We start from the raw sequence: 24,504 nt of genomic DNA, 5'->3' as shown, positions 1-24,504 counted from the left end.
ATACGAAAAACATTTTTTTGAAATATGTAATTATTTTGTTTATATCCTCTTTTAACGTTATTCATTGACACATTCAATTTTGTACCAATTGAGCAACTGACTGTTATGCCTGGTATGTTAATTTCTTATCTTCCTGGCTACTAAAATAATCAAAGTTTAAAACAACCAAAACCCGTGAATCTTCCCACCTTCTATTCTTCATCTCGGTTCTGGCCTATCTTCCACATTGTCAAATACAGCTGAAAATGTGTTCGCAGCTAAGTTATGACCAAAAGAGAGAGTTGATGTAAAGAAACCGATGATGTCACTTATACCCCATTCTAAGCCTCTCAATTTCAAGTGTATAATTGTACTAACTCAAAATTGAGGGCCTAACCTTATTAACACGTTGACTGCCACGTCAGTCACCGGTGACTGACACCGAGTTTTCGCTCAGGCTGCGTCAGTCACTGGTGACTGACAGTATAACATATGATAAAAGAGCTTATTCATATAAGTATATAAGCTTATAAGCATTCCCTTTCGAACAAAAATATCTTCCACTACGATAAGAAACGATGGTCCTAATAAGTTGAAAAACTTCCACAGTGTCGCTATTAAACCGTGGCACTCAACGTGTTGATCTTAGAATTAAGGCAAAATGTGTATATATACTAGTAAACATAGAGTTAAAAGTTTGGATACTTTAAACTTATGTAACTGAGCCTGTAAAAATAAACCGAATTAAAAAAGAAGGATTTAGAGTCTATTCAATACCATCTACGGATATCAAACATTTCTTGCTATTAACTATAGTTTTGTATACAATGTTGATGGAAGCTTACGACGAGCATCGCAATGTTATGGGTGGTTAAAAAATAATAGTGATAATTTTGATGCGAACAACGAGAAACGTAGAAAACCTCCGGATGTGTTTGAAAACACCAATAGGTCAAACTGTTAATAGTAAATGTTTATTTATTTATTTTGGCTGCACGTCTTTACAACATGGCCTGATTCACAATTTTTCTCCAATTAACTCGGTTCGTGGCTATCTCCCTCCAATTCCGCGGGCACCCCGTGCTCACCATGTCATGCTCCACATGGTCTAACCACCTTGCTCGTTGTGCTCCTCGTCGTCTCGTAACAGCCGGATTCCCGATGAACACCATTTTTGCAGGATACTTGTCCGACATTCTTGCAACATGTCCTGCCCAGCGTAACCTTCCAGCTTTGATCACTTTCTGGATACTGGGTTCGCCGGTGAGTCGCGTGAGCTCGTGGTTCATCCTTCGCCTCCATACACCGTGCTCCTGTACACCGCCGAAGATGGTTCTTAACACCCGCCGTTCAAAGACTCCGAGTGCTCGCAGGTCCTCTTCGAGTATTGTCCACGTCTCGTGCCCGTAGAGGACAGCCGGTCTTATGAGCGTTTTGTACAGGGAACATTTCGCTCGACTGCTAAGTCTGTTTAGACCTTAGGTGTTTGTGGAGACTATAGTAGGTACGACTTCCATTGATGATGCGTCTCCGGATCTCGCGGCTGGTATCATTGTTAGTAAATGTTACCGAAAACAATTAATCGAATTTGACCGTTCCCTGCCCCAAAGACGACTGAAAGCAACACAAAGCGATTTTTATTGATTACAATGCTCCGTCACACTGAGCAAGACCGGCAAGGGTTCCGTTGCAGCATATTCACCAGACATGGCTCCTGACGATTGGCATTTGTTTTCATCGTTTCATAAATTGGCTGAAAGATGAGAAAATCGTCGGAATCAAATGTTCATACAAAATTTCAATACAGGTCGGACTCGATTATATACAGACTCAATTATATGTGATTCGATTATATACAATTTTGGACTCGATTATATATAGTTTGTGATTTTTTTTTATATTTCAAATATGACTTATTTCAAGTAGAAATGTAATCTTTCAACGTTAAGGTGTAATTTAGGTGGCTATTACATGTACAGTGGGGTAAAAATCGTGATTTTTGAAGATTTTGCTTGAATCTTCATCAGGAATTGTTATCGATATTGCAGCCAAATTAAGAAAGATAGAAATTGGGTGTCAAAGAACAAATTGTAGAGCGGTTAGAGAGCTTCAATTTAATTGATAGAAACAATCTAGTTCAATATAAATTTTAAAGATGAAATTAATAAAAACACATTAAAAATTGTTAACTTTTAAGTGTTTCACTTCCAAAATGATATTGAAATCCACTAATTTAGATGTTCCACTACTAAAGCCTGTACTAATTTTTCTTATCTTTCAAATGAAAGCAACAGAATCATCTTCCGTAGCGTACTTTGTAATGTAGAACCAGTTTGAGGCAACGGAGTCAAAAAAAAAAGTTCTATAACTCTGTCATTGTTGAAATTCGATCATATGCGTAGAAGATTTTTTTTCATCAAATATGAAACTCTATCACCTACTAAGAGAATCTGGATAATTTTTTTTTTTCATGTGAGAAAGGTTTTTTCTGACTTCAAGGTGATGAATCAAAAATCAAATTCCTCTACGAAAAATACATGTAAAAAAACGATTAAAAAAATTATTTTTTTTGACTCGATTGTATACAGGATTCGATTGTATACAGTGAAAAGAAATCAAAAACTGTATATAATCGAGTCCGCGCTGTATATGCAAGTGGACATCATCATTGGTGTTTTAACCGTCGTCGCGTAAACAAGTGCTTTGTCGATTTTCTAAAAGTGTTGTTATAGCTGCCTTTCTCAAGGCAAATCGGCGTCCTTCGTCTTCGGATGCAGCTCATGGCTCATGTGATCACACATTAAAAACGTTGAAAAGGAAAAATCTGACTCACCCAGCTGACAACATGGAAAAACAGATGCTCAAGGAGAATCCATATATATCGCTATCGGACTGTTCCAATATGGAGTCGGATAGTCCAACTATTGCACAACCGGAAAACTCATCTAGGAAAAAGAAGCTTCCGCCGCTGGTAGTTAAAAATGTACAGATATCATCTCTAATGGAGTCGATTCCGAAAAGTGGAGTAACTCCTATGTTCAAGATCACGCGTTTTGGAATAAAACGTCTTTGCGATTCTGCTGAAGACTTCAACATAATCGAAAACTATTTGCAGAAATGCAATTTCGAATACTATACTCACGATAAACCTGGGGAGAGGCCCTATCGTGTAGTTATTCGCTGTCTCCCACTTGTTGACTCAAAGGAGCTGCAAGGTATTTTGAAAACCAAGTGCAATCTCGAGACTCTATCTGTACATCAGATAAATCGCAAAGCTGAAGTGAATCAAGACGATGCGCTTTACCTGATCCAATTTGCGAAAGGATATACAACCCTTAAGAAGTTGCAAGAGGTAAAATACGTTGCGAATCTTGTTGTCCGTTGGCAAGCGTATCGAAATAAGCGTGCTGACGTAACACAGTGCTTGGACTGTCTTCATCACGGCCATGGCACACGAAATTGCCACCTAATAAGCAGAGGTAATACATTTTTCCATACCGCCCATACAACTGAAAAATGTCCCACGAGTACCGATACAAATAAACGGTGTGCAAATTGTGGTGGGGCTCACCCAGCCACAGATCGCAACTGCTCTAAACGTACCGATTATATCCGCATTAGGCAGCAAGCAACGAATATGAATAGAACAAACGTGAGGCCAACGAAAAGGCCAGTAGTTCCTGAATTAAACAACAACGAGTTCCCCCCGATAGCAAATGTTTCAGAACAAGCTACACCAACCAATTCAGCTGGTTTCCAATTTCCAAGCAATACCGTAAGCTACGCACGAGTTCTCGATCCCCGTATCCGAGCTAGGATGCAAGAGCAAGCAGCCAGTACCGCCTCGATGCAAAATGAACAATCGCTCTTTAGTTCATCCGAGCTGTGGACCATCTTTAATGAGCTCTGTGGAAGATTGAATCAGTGCAAATCTTGTTCGGAACAATTCAAGGTCCTAGGATACTTGGCGAGCAAATATGGGGTGAATTGAGCCCCACATCAAAATTTTAAATTGGAACGCCCGTTCTGTTCGGGCGAAAAGGATTGAGCTAAATTGCCTTTTATCTCGTCACCACGTCGGTGTAAGAGTGATCACCGAAACCCGGCTTAACCCGTCGACGAGCTTCTCTCTTCCAGCACATATAGTTATCCGGATGGACCGCCCCAACTCAAGCGGTGGAGGTGTGGCGATCATCAGACAGGGCATTCGCTATGAAATTGTCCCGCATCTGAGGACCACCGTTGTTGAAGCGATCGGAGTAAAAATACACACTTCCAGTGGAAACTTCACCCTCTTTGCCGTCTACCTACCAAGGCAATGTGTGGACAGTAACGGCACTTCTCAATTCTTCGTGGATGACCTACGCAAGCTCACAGATATGCAAACCAACTTCGTGGTGGCCGGTGATCTGAACGCGCGTCACATATTATGGCGTTATCACAGAAACAATAAAAATGGGGAGATTCTTGCGGACCATCTCAGTTCAGGAACTAGCGTTGTACACTTCCCGGATGAACCAACATCCTTATCGCCAGCTGGAATAACCTCTACGTTGGATATATATCTGTCCGATCTGGAACTATCCAAACCGGTCACGCATAATGAACTGAGTTCGGACCACTGTCCGATTACGTGCGAAATTGATTTCTGTCCTGCTCTAGGTCCGCCATCGATGAAACGAGATTTTCATCATGTCAACTGGATAGCCTTCAGTCGTCTAGTGGATAGAAGTTTATCCGACGAACCGGACCTTTCATCCGTTGAAACCATAGACCACCAGTTGGGCATCTTCGAGGATGCCATACACGCTGCAGAAGAAACATGTATTCGCCGGGTTCAAGTGAGAAAACATTTCACCAGAATTGACATTGACACAAGACGACTCATTCAGCAACGTAACACCGCCAGGAGGCAATTCCAGCGCACTGGCTGCCTTCAGAAAAAACAGGTTGTCGTCTATCTCAACAGCGTGATAAGAGATCGAATGTTGATGATCAGAAATCAACACTTTACCAGCAGTGTACAACAACTAAGCGACTACTCGAAGCCGTTCTGGAAAGTGGCCAAAATTTTGAAGCAGCGGCCTTCTGTCATCCCGCCACTGAAGGATGACACCGGACACAGGCGAATGAAATTGCAGATAGGCTAGTCGAGGCACATGTAACATGAGTAACAGAGAATGAAGTACGTGATGCCGTAAAACACGGTAAAAATATGAAGGCACCCGGAGTAGACGGTATATTCAACCTGGTGTTAAGAAAACTCCCCAACAAAGCTTATTGCTTTCTCGCAACAACATTCACGCGTTGTTTCCAGCTGAAACATTTCCCGACTAGGTGGAAGACGGGGAAAGCAATCCCTATCCTGAAACCTGGTAAGGATCCATGCAACTCCAGAAGCTACAGGCCCATCACACTGCTATCGGCAGTGAGTAAGGTTTTCGAGCGGCTAATTCTCCAGCGACTGATGTTCCACATCGAAGAAAGAAATATCATTGTACCTGAGCAATTTGGCTTTCGAAAGGGGCATTCAACGGTTCATCAGTTGGTTCGTGTTGAAAACATCATTCGGCAAAACAGAGCGCTCTCCAACAACACCGCTATGGTCCTTCTAGACGTCGAGAAAGCGTTCGACAACGTGTGGCACAACGGGCTCATTCACAAGTTGGTCCAGACAAATTTTCCGGACTATCTCGTCAGAATGGTAAGAGAATACTAATAGAGCTTTTAGAGTCAATCTTCCAGGAGCCTCTTCAGAGCTAAAATTGGTCAGGGCTGGAGTACCACAAGGCAGCCTCCTTGGTCCAATCTTGTATATAATATACACCTCGGACGTCCCGCCACTTCCAGATGGCTGCCACCTGGCACTGTATGCGGACGACAGTGTCATCATGGCAAATGGTCGCCTTCCCATGGTTTACAGATCCAGACTCCAGAGAAGCATAACTGCGTAGTGTCATATTTGAATGAATGGAAAATTGAAGTCAATGAGTCGAAAAGCCAAGCCATTGTATTCCGACGCCGGCAATCACCGAAACTGCTTCCGCCTGTCAAAGTAAATGACCGTCCAGTTGATTGGTCGAAGAAAGTGTTCTACCTTGGTGTCACCATTGACGACAAGCAGCTATATAGATCTCACACAGACAAATTGGTAGTGAGATGCACGAGGCTTCCTCAGGCGCTTTATCCGCTGATATCCCGACGTTCACGACTGTCTAGACTTAATAAACTGGCAGTCTTCAAGGCGATTATTGTTCCAGTGATTAGCTACGCGATGCCTGTGTGGGGTGCGTGTGCTTCTACCCACAAGAAAAAGCTGCAGGTGATTCAGAATCGTCTTCTAAGAATGATCCTCGACGCCCCATATGACACCCGGATAAGAGAACTGCATAAAGCTGCCAACTGCAAAACAATCGAGGAACGTATTGAAGCCTCAGTTAAAAAACTTGTCATGAGCTCTACAAACTCGGAATATCCGCTCATCCATGCGTTGATAAATTAGGCTTATTAAAATTTAAAGTTAGGTTAAGTAGGATAAAAAATTAAAATATCATTGATATAGGAATATCAAAATCAAAATAACATTGAAAAAAAAATCAATTCCATATTTGGAAAATATGTAAATTTTGTAATGAAGGTTGAAAATTGAAATGTATCACTTAAAAATGTATATGTATCCCAAAACAAATTAAAAAATATAATACACTTTAATGAAAAAAAATATTTATATATATGCAAGTGGTGACATTGGAAAAACATTTGACAAGTTTATAGAATTTCGAACAAACAGAGACGGAAAATAAATGCTCACATCTGTTAAGGGGGCCTTACACTGTTTGCCCGGAGGTCAAATATTTGATATTTTTGGCAGATAAAGCTTGGTTTGATATTTGCATAAACAATATTTTGTTTGCCACTCTTCGAGTTTCAACAGTATCAACAATATCAAACATCGAACAGGGAAAAAAATCGACTGAAATATTTAAGGTAAGCTAACCATGTACCGACAGTAGGGTGCCAATGAATGTATGGGAAAAAATCGCCCTTAAAATTTCAAAAAGTTACCCTATACAAAATGTTCACCACCTCAAAAATGCCAAATTTCAGAAAATGTTTTTGTCAAAAATCGGCACTATGGGACTTTAACAATTATCTCAAAAAAAATTTGTTTGGTCAAAAATCAATTTTTCAGGCGAAAAAACCACCAAGCGTCAAAAAAATTTTTTTTTGACAAAAAAAAATTCGAGATTGCTTCGTTGATAACAAATAACGAATAACAGACGGAATAGGCTTATGTTTATCCACCATGACAAAAAAATGATCCGATAGATTCATTCTAGATACATAAGTCGGTGCCCGCTTACTAACTGCTGTTAAGCCCTTTACAGCAAGTTATCATCTTGGCTCAGGAAACTAGAGATGGGCAAACCGTTCATGAACTGAGCTGAATGATGAACTGAACGGTTCATTAAAGTGAACCGTTTTGCCCACCTCTACAGGAAACACACCTCATTCGGTCCCAGAATCAAAGCAAGCTGCTCAAGCATATAGGACCGCGTGAATTTAATTAGGAATAAAAATGGAATTTTGCGATGTTGCCTGGTTTGGTCTGGTCTCGGAGCTGCCGACAATGACGCAACGGCAACGGCTGAATAAGATGGTCAAGTTGATTTTCACGGCGAATCACGACGTGGCGGTGGTGATGGACGACGAGACCTATCTCACCATGGATGGCAACGACTGGCAGGGCACTCCGTATTTTAATTCCCCACGAAGGAAGTGAGCTCCAACGTGAAGTTTATTTCCCCAAGAAAGTGCTGCTGTGGCTGACAATCAGCGAGGAGGGGATGTCAAAGCCGCTCTTCTTTAGTTCCGAACTGGCAGTGAACGGGGAAATTTATAGTACGAAGTGCCTGCGGGGAGTTGCGTCGTTCATCAAGAACTACCATAACATTTGAAGACGCGATATTCTGACCGGATCTGGCGTCGGTCCACTACTCAAAGCGAGCGTTAAGGCGCGTCCACATTATGCCGAATGATGCCGATCGGCCTGTACCAGGCGGCAAATTCGGTTCGTTATGTAATGTGGACGCAGCGTTGCCAATGTTCCAGTTTAAACTGGATTCTCCCAGTTTTTTTCTCTCGTTCCAGTCAAACAGTTGAATCCTGAAAACGTCCAGTTTTTTCAAATATTATCCAGTTTTATCCAGTTTTATTTTATATTTTGGCTTAATTATTACTGATTTTATGTAAAATGAATTAGCAATGTCTTAACATTATCCCTCACTCAACCTTGCTATCCCTGCGTGAACTGCGGAAAGAACTTTTTCTGAGTAGAACCTCGACAAATCGAAGAATAGAAACAGGTTGGGAAACATTATGATGAAAGGTATGCTAGCTACGAAAAGAGTATAAAGTTGATATATAACTACACAATGTACGAATAGATTCAATGATGTGCAAGGGAAAACGAAGAGGAGCAAACATGTAAAGTTTGTGTTTGTTACAATAAATATTTTATCAAAGAATTTGGTATTAATCTAGGTCATGCGGAGTCAATCAAATATATTTTTCAAGTTCGTACAAATTATTGCACCTTTTTTACATCGATTTTCTGTCAAATGTTTCTCCGATCAAATGAACAAACGTTTTTGTGACTCGGTATTTGTTTACTTACCTTTTTGACCGAACCAGAATTTCACCCAAGAAAGATTATCTATATTTCTGCTATACGCAGCAGCGTTTATTCGAAATATTCAAATTGATTGCCGGTTTCAATACTTATACCTAACTGTCATGATTTGAAGCGTTTTTCATCAAATCGTTGATACGGCACAGATTGAAGATGGAAAAACTTTGGAAAATGAGAAAAACAAAGTCTGACATCCGAAATATGTTCATTCAAATGTTATGCATTGATCCTGATTTACCATCTTTTGAATGAACTCGAATGAAATAAATGTGGTAATTTGTGTAATTCGTACTTTTCAGTTGTTTTAATGAAAGAAAAAAGTTCAAATAATATAATTCCAGCATTCACTATCATAAAAACTTAACATTTTGGGAGAAGTAAAATTGAATTATACACTGGATTCTTTTTTTACGCGATAGATGCGTGCGCGCAAAAAAAATCGCGTAATTTCGAGCAAATCGCGTAATTTTGAGCAAATTGCGTAAAAAAAAATCACGCAATTTTGAGCAAATCGCTCAAAGTAAAAACGCAAAAAAGTGTCCAAAAGCGCGGACGTAAGTGTGTGCGTGTGCGTGTATGTGTGTGTATTTTGGTTTGTTGGTTGATTAATTGATTGGTAGTAGAGTAGAGAGTAGAGAGTATAGATTAGACAGTAGAGAGCAGAGAGCAGAGAGCAGAGAGAGTAGAGAGCAGAGAAAGTAGAGAGCAGAGAGAGTAGAGTGCAGAGAGAGTAGAGCGTAGAGAGTAGAGAGTAGAGAGTAGAGAGTAGAGAGTAGAGAGTAGAGAGTAGAGAGCAGAGAGCAGAGAGAGTAGAGAGAGAGTAGAGAGCAGATAGAGTAGAGAACAGAGAGAGTAGAGAACAGAGAGAGTAGAGAGCAGAGAGAATAGAGAGCAGAGATAGTAGAGAACAGGGAGAGTGGAGAGCAGAGCTTTTAAAGCTTCCGGAATATATATTATTTTCGAATGGAGAGTTCTGAAAAAATAATGTATTACTCGTAACATTTTTGTTTGCAAATTCTCGCGATTGACATGTTCTTGATTCGTTTTTAAATAGAAAAAAGCTTACAGAACACGTCAATTGCGATAATTTGCACACAAAAAATGTTACAATGTAAGTTGGAAAGTTTTCAAAGAAAACATGAAGAATGTTATATTGGGGAAAACCTTTCCCTGTAGTAGTACTCTCTCTGCTCTCTACTCTCTCTGTTCTCTACTCTCTCTCTGCTTTCTACTCTCTCTCTGCTCTCTGCTCTCTCTGTTCTCTACTCTCTCTGTTCTCTATTCTCTCTGCTCTCTACTCTCTCTGTTCTCTACTCTCTTTGCTCTCCACTCTCCCTGTTCTCTACTCTCTCTGCTCTCTACTCTCTCTGCTCTCTACTCTCTCTGCTCTCTACTCTCTTTGCTCTCTACTCTCCCTGTTCTCTACTCTCTCTGCTCTTCACTCTCGCAGCTCTTTACTCTCTACTCTCTCTACTCTCTACTCTCTCTGCTCTCTACTCTCTCTGCTCTCTACTCTCTACTCTCTTACAAGAATTTGCGGGCGCGCAAAATAAAATCGCGTAATTTTGAGAAAATCACGTAAAAAAAATCGCGTAATTTTGAGCAAATCGCGTAAAAAAAATCGCGTAATGTGGACGCGTCTTTAGAAAAGATGGAGCGGCTCAATATCGATGTGGTACAAATATCGGCGATTCGCCCAACGTCACCCAGCTGCGTCCCATCGAGAATGTCTGGCCAAACCTGAAGCGTAAAGACGCGTCCACATTACGCCTAAATGTGGACGTACCGCCCGGGCTTGCCGACGTGCCGAAAACCGACTCGAATCAAACCGAACCCAAGCCGAAACAAGTGGGTCCGGTTCGAGAAAGTCAAACCAAAACAAAACGAAGTAAATTAGCGTTGACGACATTGTGCTTCGTGTGTTCGTGACGGCTTCGTACATCCGATGGGACTTCGGTTTCGTGCACCCGATGGGGCGTCCACATTACATAACGAACCGAATATGCCGCCTGGTGCAGGCCGATCGGCATCATTCGGCATGATGTGGACGCGCCTTAAGATCTACTCAAACAATTTTGTCGCGGAAACTGAGAAGTAATTGATAAATAAAATGAAAAAGAAATCAAAAACATGCCTACACGCATGTTTTCATCCGCTATGGCGAATGTTCCTGTTAACGACCGAAAGGCCGCTCGCAAGGGCCTAGATTTTTTTTTTTACAAATAAGCTAATATAATAACCTTCCATGGAAAATTTATCCAACTCAATTGGTCGGTGTTAAGTCAGAGCGAACCAAGTCGCAAAATTAAAAATTTCGAGTTATTGATTAGGTTAAACATCTTATAAGCTACATTCTATCGGATTTGAAAAATCACGCGTACAGTCGGAATAACTTATCGCAATTGTTTTGAACGCTCAATGAGAACCCCTTATAGCACCAAACTTTAAACTCGTTTTTCTCGAAATCATAAAAATGTCACATGGTCCGGTCTGACTTAACACCGACCAATTGTCTGTTCTAGTGTTTTTTTATCACCATCCGAAAAAAGTCCATTTTTTAATGCAAATATTAAACGCCCGAATAAATGTTGAGTCATGTTGACGGAGAAACTGCTCGAAGAATCCAAAATTCATTTCCGATAGAATACGAAGGCGAATTACTTCATAGTCCCCTGACTATCCTCAGTTGAATATGACTTAGCTGAGCCCTGATTGGTACTCCTGTCAGTGGTCCTAATGTCAATTTTGAGTGCGTCACCAAAGGCCAAATTCGTGGAAGGATATCACTTTTTTGGATTTTGGATTTTGCACCCCCGATAATGCGTCAGCGATCATTGTGTACGATTTTTTTAACCAAAAATGGCACGAATGTGATTGAACAAGTACCGTACTCTCGCGACATGGCCCCGTGTGACTATTTCCGAAACTCTAATTACCTTCGTGGCAACCATTTTGACAGCATTGAAGAAATAAAAACGAATTCGCTATGTGAAGCTAAGTGAAGGCAATTCCTGAATACAGCTATAAAAAGTGTTTCTTTGGCTGGATTGTTCGTTGCAAAAAGAATATCGCTTCAGAAGGGACCTATTATGAAAATTTTCTTTAAAAACACAAATTCCCAGTAACGTCTGGCAGAACGAATATTCAAGTCTCACGAGACTTTGTACGATTCATTGAAACCGAATTTGTCGTAATCCCCACAACACCCTTGTTTGCATTGATTTTGTAGCTTATTCCCCCAATTGATCACATATTGACATGATTGGAAATGACACCACACAAACCCATATCGAGCCGTCCTTCGAGAGGATTCTCGAGCGAGATCGGTGCCAGCTGCTATGTAGCGCTTCATTCCACCGCACTTGGTTCGCATTCTATCGGATACTAGAAAAGTTGCACATTTCCTTTGAAGCATCACTGATATTTTATTCATGGCGAACAGTTTACGTTCGTCGGTGGCGATGTGTTTACGCGAATAAAAAGTGCACGTCATTGATAAGGAAATGCTCCATTTGCGGTGGCATCAATATACATGTAGCAATATTTACATTCTCCTCGTCAGGCCGAGGGACCCTGGGAAAAATGGGGGTCGACGAAAATGCTAAGGATGCAAAGGCGGAATAGTCCATCAATAATTCAGCAGGTATCGGTATGTGAAAAAATTGGATTACTTCATGGATAACCCCACGCGGCAAGGATGGATTCGAGGAAGGAGGTTGAATCGAGCTTGTGAAACTTTGATTGACTCGTCGTCACCGGTTTTGTGGTTTGGTTTCTTGGTCGACCACCATCCGTTCTCCATCGGCGGATGGACGAGATAGCTATCGGCGCAACTATGCGGTACTATATTTAGAGAAGATACAAGTTTTGTCCATACCTTTGTAGGCATATCGTTTGCTAATTCGAGGCACTCAACGTGTTCCCATCAATGCTAGCAATTTAAAAATCGAATCACCGTTTGCGGCCGTGCGCAGCCTTTATCAAAGTTAGTTTTGTTTTCGCTTCAGGATATGCTGGATCCTTCGGAAGCATTATGTATTGAAATTATTCAAGCAAACTGGTAGTGGAAAAAGAACGGATACTTCGTTTTAGACCAGGAAGGGAAAATGCTCATTTGAATTCAACCTTTCGTAACCCGCATTCAATTTTATTCATAACCTCTCGCTGATGCAGAACGGTTCACGCTCGAATGAGCGGGGAAATCTGTTCCACGTGAAAAGTGTACGTCTCTCACAGGAGGCGTACAACCATGGTATGTTCAAGAGGACTCGCATTTGCGTTGCGATATTGCTCGTAGACCTTGAAGAAATTACGTCAGGTGGTCTTTGCAAAATCTCATTTCCGTCGCAGTTATAGGGGATGACTAACCAGCACCGAAAGCTCATTTGACCATGTTGGAAAGGTGTTTATCTCAGTTCCACAGCTGGCGCTTGTTTCGACCTGTATGGTGGAAACAATTTGGAGCACCACCAAAGTGGTCGTACGCTTAGCTGCCCCTGGTTCTGGTTGGACCACAGCTAGACAAGATCATAGGAATGCCAGACACACACATATGCCAACCATGGATTACCATTGTACATTTTAAAACACTCTCGTACGATAGCGCAACACGGTACGTGTTTACCCCGCAACTTTTGGGATTGCTTCGCGATACGCGCGCGCGCGAAATTGTTGTTTGTGTCGCACCATTCAATGATCGCGCCAATTGCGCCAAGAGAATGCAACGCTACCGACGGTTATGCTCGCGTATGTCGCGACATATTCGAGTTTTCAGGTCGATCTCTCCCTCCTCGCACGGTATGCCAAATCGGCGACCCTTTCGAGGGATCGACCCACAATCAGCGCCCTCCGACCGATCCGATACACACACGCACACGTTGGGCGTGTGCGTATAAAAGTGGTGACTTTTCCATGTTTAAGCTCATAAATCCTGCAAAGTTATTGCGCTTAAGTTGCACTTTTGAGTTCGCTGCTGACCAAAACCCTGTATCGGATTACTATCGTCATGAAGATCTTTGTAAGTATGGCCGTGGGGGATGGGATGGGTGTGATGAGTGATATCAGTGATGATCAAGTGATTCGGAGAAAATGTGAAATTTGATAAGAAAATTGAGGAAAGGTTCTTGGATCATATAAAGTACTTCTTAATTGATGTTTGGTGACATAGACCATTTAGAATGCAGTGTATTTTACAAAGATCCTGAGAAGATGATGTGTGAATGAATAAACTGTCAATGGAGTTTCAATGAAGTGTAAGATGAGGATCACATCCTCTCAAAGTGTCTTATGGGTAGCACGATAGTAAAAATTAAATCGTTTAGGATATTTTTGGATTGGATAGATTCAAATGCGAGTTTTTCTCGATTGAATCGAAAAACTGTACACAGATTTAAAATATGTTTTTACATGTATTATCAGAATAACATATTTATTCTAGAGCTTGTCTGAGTTTTTCGTCAATGCGGTTACGGTTCCCATCTGATCGAAATTTTCAATAATATTTGATCTAGTTATTTTGAGATGAATCAGGCTCCGTTCGTAGCTCCACTCTAATGGAATACCACGTCAATCCACGTTAATCCAATCAATCCACTTTCAGCTGCTCTGACTTAAACATGTCAAAGCAGTGGAAAAAGGTTTGTCTTATGCTCAAAACATAGGGACATATGTCCAGCATATTTCGCGGATTCATGTGTTTGGGCACAGTAATGATGCAAATCAAATCAGATTAGCTTCCGCGTAGTGACAGAATGATAAATCTGACTAGAACTCCACTGAACTCGTATATTGTTCACCACACCATTGCCTTTTGCCAACACTTTTGGCGACTTATGATTTGAGTTTTTTGCAAAAAATACCGTTGTGAATACATTTGATACAGATGTACCTACTTTTGACGTAGGACTACGTCTTACATTAAGGGTGCCAAATCAGAATCACGTTTTTATGAAATAAAGTTAACGTTAATAACTATTTTTGCGGCGAACGGATTTTAACGATTTGCACACCAAAAGAATCGAAAATTTTCTAAGATTTGTTCCATATGCTATGCATTACAATCCCATAGTCTGTCTATGGTTCAAATTGATGAAAATTGGAAGCATTCCCATTTCGCCATACATTTGTTCTGTCCATTTGTGTACTTTCCCGAACAGAGCTGTCGATAATGGGCAACTTATGCAGCTGCTAGAATAGAAACAACGAAGGGTGATAGCGAAACAAGAATATTTGCGAAGTGAACTCCACCCTTGCATACTAAGTAGGCTATCGCTAACGTATAAGTATTGCATCTCCTCTGAGGAATCTTCTCAGAATCTTTCTGTGCCCACAACAACAAAGGTCGCTTATTCTGCTCGTTTTGTGTTTTATGTTTCCCCTCGAGCTGTGAACGTTATCGAATATTTCACTTGAAGTGCATCTGGCATTGCAATTAGGTCGTTTCTAGCCATCAGTGTTTGGCTTTGTGTGTGTTGCTTGTTTTCGTTGCGCGAAACTTAGAACTTGTTCATTTCCTGTACATGTGAATAGCACACCTTCGATACTTTTAGTTGCCATTCGTATTTGCTCTCGTGCGCATCGGCTCTGTTCTGATGCAACAAGCTCCTAGCTTTGTTGACGGTTTTGACCGAAAGTCGAGAAACGATTTTTAATAAATGGTCATTCTCGCGATGTTTCATTTTCATCGCTGCAACTGGGTGCATCTGTTAGACGCGTGTTTGATGCTTGTTGATTGACGATGCACAGAAGATGCCTCTCGTTAAATACTCAGTGCAATGCGTGCAGTGATAAAAAGAAACAAATTGCGACATATGACCAATTAGTGAATTGTTCTCGCAAAGGCAAGAAAGAATCGTAGCTTCTCGAAATGATTGTAAAAAACCACGCAAGCAATTAAACCTTTTCATTGTCCCCGGAACTTTTTACTAAAGAGTTATTTATGAAATTTCGACGTATTCGCAAATACTATCCAAAATGATAAACCAACAAATTTCAAAAAAAAATATTGCGTAGGGTAAGTGTACCAATTATGGAGGAAATATGTCACCAACTTACAGAAATTTACGAATAAATAGTTTATTTTAGTTCAAAAGTATACAAAAGTATACTTTTTCTAGCAGTTCTTCTGTTCCTTTCAAAAGTTTTACCCACCAGGTCGATTATTACGGAACAGTGTGATCCGTGGGTTTGATGACAAATATTCACTAACTTTGAAGAGCAGTCAACATTTTTTTACTCCTCTTCTCGTGACAATATACATTTTGGCCCTGGTTTGAATTTGGTCTTCCAACATCCTCCAATTCTGAAACTTCCTTACGTCGGGGTGACATACTGCAAAACGTTGATAATTATTTCTAGATGTACAGTAGAACACTGATCATTCGCGAAAGTGAGTTCCATAGTAATTCTATACAGCTTCCCGAGATAATCGAGGTTCTACTGTATAACTATACAATATGTATAATTACCTGAAGCTTTAATGGTGAAAATGAAACCGTTATTCAGAAAGCTGAAAAAAAACCAACAAACAATACACTGTGACCAAAACCGACCGCGAAAAATAGTGATATTTCGTATGTTATGATAATCAAAACAATGTACCTTTCGCATGCTACGATTATGGGTCAGATGTAAAATTGAACCAACTATGGTGAGTACCTAATACAAAAATGCAATTGCACAGCTTGAAAACGTTAGATTTTCGTACAACAATAATAAGAGAACATAGCAGCTCTGCTTTTCAGCTTTGCAGCGATTTCGTACAACCATAATAGGAAGAGGGCAGATTTCGATACTACGATAATTAGCACATACATGTAAAATTGTACCAATTATATAGTACAAAAATACATGTTAAATCGTATAAATTGGTCGAATCACAACGTCAAGAAAGTTGTAATGCATGCGTCTACACTGTGTTTGCATCAAAATAGCCACTTCACAGCAATAAAATCCTATTATTTTGACCGCATATTCCTTAGCAAAATGCTAAGAAACAAGCATCAATGGGACACACTATTTTCAAACTAAATTTTTCAACAAAAGAACAATGTTTCGCATGAAATCAAATACAAAAATCGACAAAGAAGAGATTGCTGATGTTTAAAAATCATATTAGAGCATTTAAAAATAATATATGTTTTCTAAACTAATAGAAAACTCACTCATATTACCATAATAGGTACTAGTGCGATGATAGGTACTTCTACCCTAGTCCTACGTCCTGAGCGGTCGTGTCTCGGATACAACCCTTTTTCGCCACTTTGCGTACTGAATTGGTAATTTAAAGTTTCCTTGATTTTTTTGTCAATTTCTGGACATGCTGGACAGTCCTCGTTCGGTACAGAATGTAAATTTTATAATCGGCATTGAGGAGAATTATTTTTCGATAAAGCTTGATGCATTTAGGATCCGGAATAACAAAACCAGTTGTATCGCGGAATTCGTTAAAATTATTCCGTTACTGATGAAAACTGATGCCTTTAATCATAGTTTTGGAATCTCTGTTGGTCAACCTCAACGGCCACTTTATTCCACGATCTGTTTATGTCTGCAGCATGTCTGGAAGTCGAAAAATAATTAACTTTCGTGATTTTTTTTTTTCAGATGTTAGGAATAAAGTGAAGTGTTCTGGTATTTTGGTTATTGTTTAAGATATATTTGAAGATGTATTTTCCATTTTTTGAAGTACACGAATAATGATTATTACGATGTTGACAGCTGCATGAGTAGATGCTGTCTGAAAATCGATACCTTGCTGGTTATATCGGTTCTGAAGCAACGAGGTGCCGCAGAACGGATTCCAGTGAATCTTTTGAAACATTAAGAAAATACCAAAAGCGTTACATAGGGGTTTTTGAAAATTCTAAAAACGTTACGGCTACGTAACGCTTTAGATGATTCATTTTAGATTCTGAGATATCGATACCACGAGCTGAGAAAACATGGTTTCGAGAGAAACCCGTTTAAAAATTAGTACGGCAATACTATATCCCTTGAGGTGACCTCATACTTTTGGCTTTAATTTTCTAACGAAATCAAATAAAAAATCTTTCAGTACATGACATAAGCTTCCCAAAAATGCAAAAAATAAAAAAATAAATTTCTAGCTTCCAGACTACCTTCCCCCCTTAACAATTATTTTTTCAATTGAGCGGATCTTCTCAATATAATCGACCCCATTGTCACAGTACTATTGAAGCACCCCTCGACCGCAGTGACAGCTTACCAAATCTTCACCGGACCTTTGTGAGCTTCAATGAACGGAAGAAAATGTTTCTGTATGCACTTTTCCATATACGTTCCGAGTCCATTGTCTTATTTGTGACGAGAACATTCGTTTTCTGTCCACAGTCGCAAATCCCTTGCCAAATCAAGAACTTCCTAGCACACTTATTAGCGAATACGAACTCAAATTCGCTGGGGCGTTTCCTCTGGCAGTGATTGTATAGAATTTCAGGTCTGGGAGCTGTCCAAAATTCACCTTCACGTACGCTGTGTCATCCATCAGCATGCATTCTTCGTACTTCGTCAAATCCTTGTTGTGCAACTTTCGAGCACGTCTTTTGGCCACCAGTTTCCGCTTCAGGGTGCTGTTTGGTTACTTGAAGGCACGGAAATTGCGATAACCTTCTTGTATATGGATTATCCGGATTGTACTTTGATTAGAGTTGTGTTTTGGTGATGATTTCTTCTCTCAGCTTCAACCATACACCCAAACTAGCGTTGGCTGAAAACAATTCATCTTTGGCAGGAATAATGCCATTTCGTGTGCTGGAGAGTCAAATGCGCAAATAATGAGCTGTTTTAAAAGCTTTAAAAAAGGTTTGTATGTATGCGAGCGTGTGCTCCCGTGGCCGAGTGGTTAGCGTCATAACTAACATGCCGGGTGTTCGGGTTCGATTCCCGTTCTGGTCGGAGGAATTTTTCGTCAAAGAAATTTCCTCCGACTTGCACTGTGATCACGCGTGTTCTAGAGCTTGCCATTCAGAATGCATTCAAGGCGTGTTATTTGGCATAGAAATCTCAACTAAGTACTAATAAAGAATGACGCAAGTAATACTACGCTGAGACGGCGAAGTTCCTCTAGGAACGTTAGTGCCATTGAAGAAGAAGAAGAAGATGTATACGAGCAGAAATCTCTTTCTGTTTTCTTTTCTCATTTCATTTGGAATTGTGCCAAAAAAACGTTCATGCGACGTCAACAGGGATCGAACCAAGGCCGGCTGGAATGCAAAGATATTTCACACAACCACGCTATCCATATAGCTGCCAGCGCTAATATATAAAAGTGTGATAATATTACACCTCATCATAAAATGAAGTTGGAAAGTGTTTTCTAAGAGGATAAAGAAGAACATTAACGAGATTATATCTTTCTCTGTCTGGGCCATGTATTTGGCAACTATACGAAAAGCTTGCATATGCTTTCATTTAAATGTGTCTCCTGTTTCGCTTGCTCATATTGGCTCTAGCATATATATTATACAAATGATATACACGTATTGGGGAATAGACCATTTTCTGTTATTTTTCGGCTCATTTGATGCAATAAATCGGGATGACATAACATGTGCTAAAAATTAACTTTGGGTGTAGAGGTTTGCAAAACGGTTCATTTCAGTGATCGGCTCGTTTTTGAGCCGCGGCTCTTTTTTGAGACGAGACTCTTTCGAAAAGCCGCTCTTTTTTTGAACCGTGATTTATTTGAAAAAAAACCGTGGATCATACACTCGTTCTGACGAACCGGTTCAAATGAGCGGCTCGGCTCTCTATTCCATCCTGCACAACTTTCTCAAAACAAAACGGAACAACGTGAAATTTTTACCGTTGGAAAATACAGATTTGCTGTCGAAATATTCCAGATACGCCTACTGATACCGCTGCTATAAAATGAACTGTAATTCAACTGCATCAAACCGTAGTATCAACGTTGTAGACGTTATAGTTGTAGACGGAGTTGAGAATATTTATACCTTGATAGTTACTTCAGATGAGTCGTTGGCTCTTCTTGTAGATAAGGGATATGAATCCTTCCAATCAGTTACAACTAGTTTTCCTCGGTTGAACCTAAAATGTCCCGAAGAATTGCAGCTGCACAGCTCCTGATTTTAAAATTTCAGCCAGAATGTTGACTTTCCGTTTATTTTATAGGTTTTTAACTTTCTAAAACTCCTAAAATTGAATTGAGCATAAAAATTTAAAAAAGGTGATATCTATCCATACTCATACAGCATTTACCCAGGCAAGAAACGAGTTTGTGTATAATATATATCGGTCACAGCAGAGCATAAGGGCAGTATAAGAGGAGCAAAATAAGAAACTGTCTGCAAGTAAGTACGGATCGAAGGTTGCACACACAATTCTGATACTAAACATCGCTTCTCACTTGTGTGATGCATGCCTCGTTTTATACACAAACATAAAATTCTAGCGCCCGTTTTGTCTCCGCTCGTTCTAAGTAAAACATAAAAACAACAACGCGCGTCCATACCAACCGTATACGCTTGTGTGGAGAAAAATAACTCAACAGAGAAAGCCAACCAGATTCAAGCGGGGTGTAAAACAGGTATAGGAATACGGCGCGGAAAATGGTGTAAAACACAGTACAAAGCTCGATGCAAAACGGTTTCATCTGTGTTTCGGAACGTTGCTGTGTTGCTCATTCTCCAGAGCGCATGTGTATACAAAGAGTGAGAGCTCAATTGAGTTCAAAAAACATGTTACACATCAGCATCGCATTGCATTCTGAAGACTGCATAGCACCCGGATACGGTTGCACGTTAAAATAGGCTCTCCGTTCTACTCTCAGCAAAAAACTCTTTTTCGTGTATACTCATGAGATCCAATTTATTTTATAATGTAGTGTAATATTCGCACGCATCAGTATGACAGCACCAGTGGTCATGTGGATAGTGTGGTTATTCAATCCCTGCTTGGCACAGTTAGATTCATTTTTTCTATAATTCCAAACTGACATTCAGTATGAGAGAATGAGAAGTCTGCTCTAAAACATACAAACATTTTAAATTTCTTGAAAACAGATGCTTTTATTTGTATATTTTACCCTGTGGCACACGAAAAAGGATCTTTTCTGCCAAGGATGCACAATTCAACAAAGCTCAAAATTTTGCTTCCAACACCTAATTACCTCCACTTTAGCAGTAATCAGGTTCCCTTCGTTGCACGCAAGGGCGCTCAGTGCTGATGTTTCTAGCGATTTGGTAGCTCTTTATGATCTGTATTACAACTCGATGATTTAGAACAAAACGGAGGGTTCATCTCTTTCTCAAAGACGTCTACGGACTATCGTGATACCGCTGTTACGCATTCTTACTGTTGTGGTAACTTGTAAAATTCTGACAAAAACTTGACGAAACTCCTGTGGGGCCTAATAGTTGATTTTGTTGGAAGTGATGAAAACCGGATACTTCCGGCCACAGTAGCAGATTCCCTGCCAGATCATCAGCTTATCATCAAACTTGCCCGCAAAAGCAAATTCATATTTCCATAAGAATCCATAAGAATGCATCCGCCGAATTTTGGTTTACTGTTTTGATTAGTTTCTTAATACCTCGACACATGAAGAAACCTTCCCGAATGCGTATATTCCCAACTGTACTGCAAACAGGACCTAGTTTGTTGGCCTCATTCACAGCTGACAGTCCTGGATTCGCATTGAAAGTCGTCATATTGTTCTGATGCAGGTTCCGGCCCACTACACCGCTTCGATGCGTTGATTGAACCTTTTGGGAAACAGACAAACGTTCCTCGAAACCTTTGACAACTGTACAGACAGTAATTTTTCGGCCATTTTTAAATCTTTTGCGATCTTCGTACTCGACCAAGTCGGTAATTAGTAAATTGAGTGCAGAACTGATTCTTTTCTTCCATTGCGAAGAGATTCCACCAACGCCAACGCTGCGTTGTACTGGACAAAAGAAGTGCGCAGTAGGCCAGCATGAGTAACCAGCTGTCGGCGGTGCCGGTAGTGTAGTGGTAGTGGTGACTGCTATGGTTCACCACTACACTACAGAAACCGGCAACTAATAACTCATGATGGCAAACTGCGCAACCTTTTACCTAGTTTCAGCGAGAACGTTCCGAATACAACTACGAACCTCTCATTTAAATATAATCAACTCGAATAAATTAATGTTTCCATTCACTCTGGATATGACGATTGGAAATTTCACTACATTGCGAAGAATTTAAAGAACTTCAATGTGTAAACACTGTTTTCGACAGTTCAAGAGAAGAGATTTCGACACATCATTGCGCCAGATGGCAATGAGCTACTAATTTCAAATTAAAGCTCTTTGAAGCTTACTTGAAACTTTACACCCAGGAGGAGTCAACTTGTAAGGTCTCGCTTGTGAGAAGGCAGTAATTAGTGAACAAACATGGCGAAAGAGCTTCGAATGACCAGCACAGCAAATAGGGAAAGTTTTTGAAGATTCATACGAAGGCTTATTAGCATTTAGCTGTAACAAAGCCGAATTTAATTCGTGTACATGTCACATGTTTATCATTTCACTAAATAGAACATTACACAGTTGCCATTTTTCGGCATAAGAGTATTCCTTCTATAGCATTGCATATTGCATATGGTACACGGTAGCCATTTAGGCGTAAGAGTATTCCTTCTGTTCATCCATTATCCAGTTAGACCACCGGACAGCGGAGACAGTGGATATAATCATTGTTGTGTTGATAAAAGCACAACAGCCCCAAATTTCTTGCAGAGCAGAGCAGTTGTATGGATCAATCGATCTTATTTCAATCGATCTCCATCGCTGATAATTATTGCGTGGGCGTAGTTATGCTGTAACAACACAAAGATGGTCAATACGGGGACAAAACTGGTCACTTGAGCATCCTGAATCTTTTACCCATTGGACCAGCCTCAGAGATGAACAATGATTGGATGGAACCTAGCACCAATTATGACATTCCATACAGAGTGATCGAAGATTCTCGCTCAGTATGGGATGAAGGGTGCCCCAACGTTCGTAATGGTGCAATCATGTTCTACACTGATGGGACTGAATGGGAATCAGAACAGGTGCTGGAGTGTATGGTCCCAGAACAAAAATCTCTGTGGATATGGGAAACTGGCCAACAGTTTTCAGACAGAAATAGCTGCAATAATAGAATGTCTAAATGTCTGCCTCAAAAGAAAGTATAGACATGCTAACATCTGCATATTCTCTGACAGTCAAGCGGCACTTAAAGCTCTAAATGCCTTCAAGTGCTCTTCAAAAATTGTCTGGGAATGCATTGGACCGCTATAGCTTTCAGTCTACTCCTTCATCAATAAGTAGTAGATAAGCTTGAAGTGTAGTATAAAAAAGGGGTATACCACAATAGTTCAAAGTAATGGACGCAGTGGTTTTGAACTCACGATCGATCGCTTACTAAGCTAAAGCGCAACCAATGTGGCTACGAAGACCCCCAAGAATTTGCTTTGATGGCTAGTGAAATTCATATTCGGCATGTTTTTGCGTCTCCGATCTATTCTCCAAGGTTTGACCATTGTTTCATCGCCACCACTGAATCTTATATGATAATTTGTATGATGAGTGAAGTATCATATAATGAGCATTCATAAGTCATTGTCAACGGATAAATATTATAAATTTGCTGGAAGAGTTATAACAACGTAATTGGTCTAGCGCGTTTCTCCACATTGTAAGTAAGTTGAGTTGTTTTGTGTAGCTGATAAGTTTATACCAATACCATTTATATCGTCTATAATTAGCAGACGTTGTTAGTGATTTCTCCTTGATCATGTTGTGTTGGAAATTTGATCATAATTTTGAAATATTCGGCTAATAGCCGAATAATGGGATTTGTAAGAACATAGCTACAACAAAAATTGAGGCCTATTTTAGGAAACGATGCCTTACAAAAAATTACATTTGTTGGTAGTGTAGTAAGGTTTACTAAACTTTTCTAAACTTAACTAAAAATTTCAATACCAATAGAACACTGATAATAAGACATATTTCTGTTTTCTTTTTTTTTAAACATATCAATTCATTTTCCTTCCAGATCGTATTGTTGGCTATCGCTGCCGTCGTTTGCGCCGAGCAGATGTCCGAATCAATGAAGACCAAACGTGGTCTGCATCTGAACCTCGGATACCACGCTCATCCTTACTCTCATTCTTACGTAGCCCACGCACCGGTGATTGCCCACTCCGCGCCGTTGATAGCCGCCCCAGTCTACCATGCTCCGATCGCCAAGACCTACGTATCGCATACTCCGATTGTACACCACGCGCCCGTAATCGCCAGCTACCACCACGCACCTGCCATTGCCGTGGCCCATGCCCCTGTCTATCATGCTTTCCATCGCCGCTAAGCGCCCAGGCTACTAAGCGTAGGACCGTCACCATTGAAGCATTTTGTTAGATTAGTGTGAATTAGTTTTACTGTATCCGCTGAAAGTGTGTGTATATAGGTTTGGAGATGCCAATAAAATATCTTTGGAAATACATTGTACAACTAAACTGTTATTATTTATAAGTAGATTAAATTTCGTATTCAGGAACACCTCCAAGGAAGATTCATCATGTGAACTTGACAGCTTCATTCCCCCACGATACAATGTCACAACAAAGAAGACACCATATGAAAGACAATTTTCGAAACCCTCTGGAGTAAGTTTTTGCGTCCTTCAATACCGGTTGCAAAGTGTTAAGAAAAACACGCTGGAAAGAATAAATAAATAATTAAACCGTCATTGCAACAGTTAACCGTGACCTCATCATGCGAGGCTCTGGCATTTAACAACGGAACCAGAACGATGCAATATTGATCGGTAAATTAATA

At 40.3% G+C, this 24,504-nt stretch overlaps 1 protein-coding gene across 1 annotated transcript; it reads left to right on the top strand.

Moving 5' to 3' along the window:
* Nucleotides 1-13,579: 13,579 nt before the first annotated feature.
* LOC129778816 (pupal cuticle protein G1A) lies at nucleotides 13,580-24,191 on the top strand. The gene is made up of 2 exons (XM_055785929.1): nucleotides 13,580-13,688; nucleotides 23,723-24,191. Exons 1-2 carry the CDS (start codon nucleotides 13,677-13,679, stop codon nucleotides 24,032-24,034), a joined length of 324 nt encoding a protein of 107 aa, XP_055641904.1. The 5' UTR covers nucleotides 13,580-13,676; the 3' UTR covers nucleotides 24,035-24,191.
* Nucleotides 24,192-24,504: the final 313 nt, after the last annotated feature.

This window comes from Toxorhynchites rutilus, chromosome 3 (genome assembly GCF_029784135.1).
Source record: "Toxorhynchites rutilus septentrionalis strain SRP chromosome 3, ASM2978413v1, whole genome shotgun sequence".
Lineage (NCBI taxonomy): Eukaryota > Metazoa > Arthropoda > Insecta > Diptera > Culicidae > Toxorhynchites > Toxorhynchites rutilus.
The sequence above is the reverse complement of the archived record's forward strand: the minus strand, read 5'-3'. Positions and strand labels throughout refer to the sequence as shown.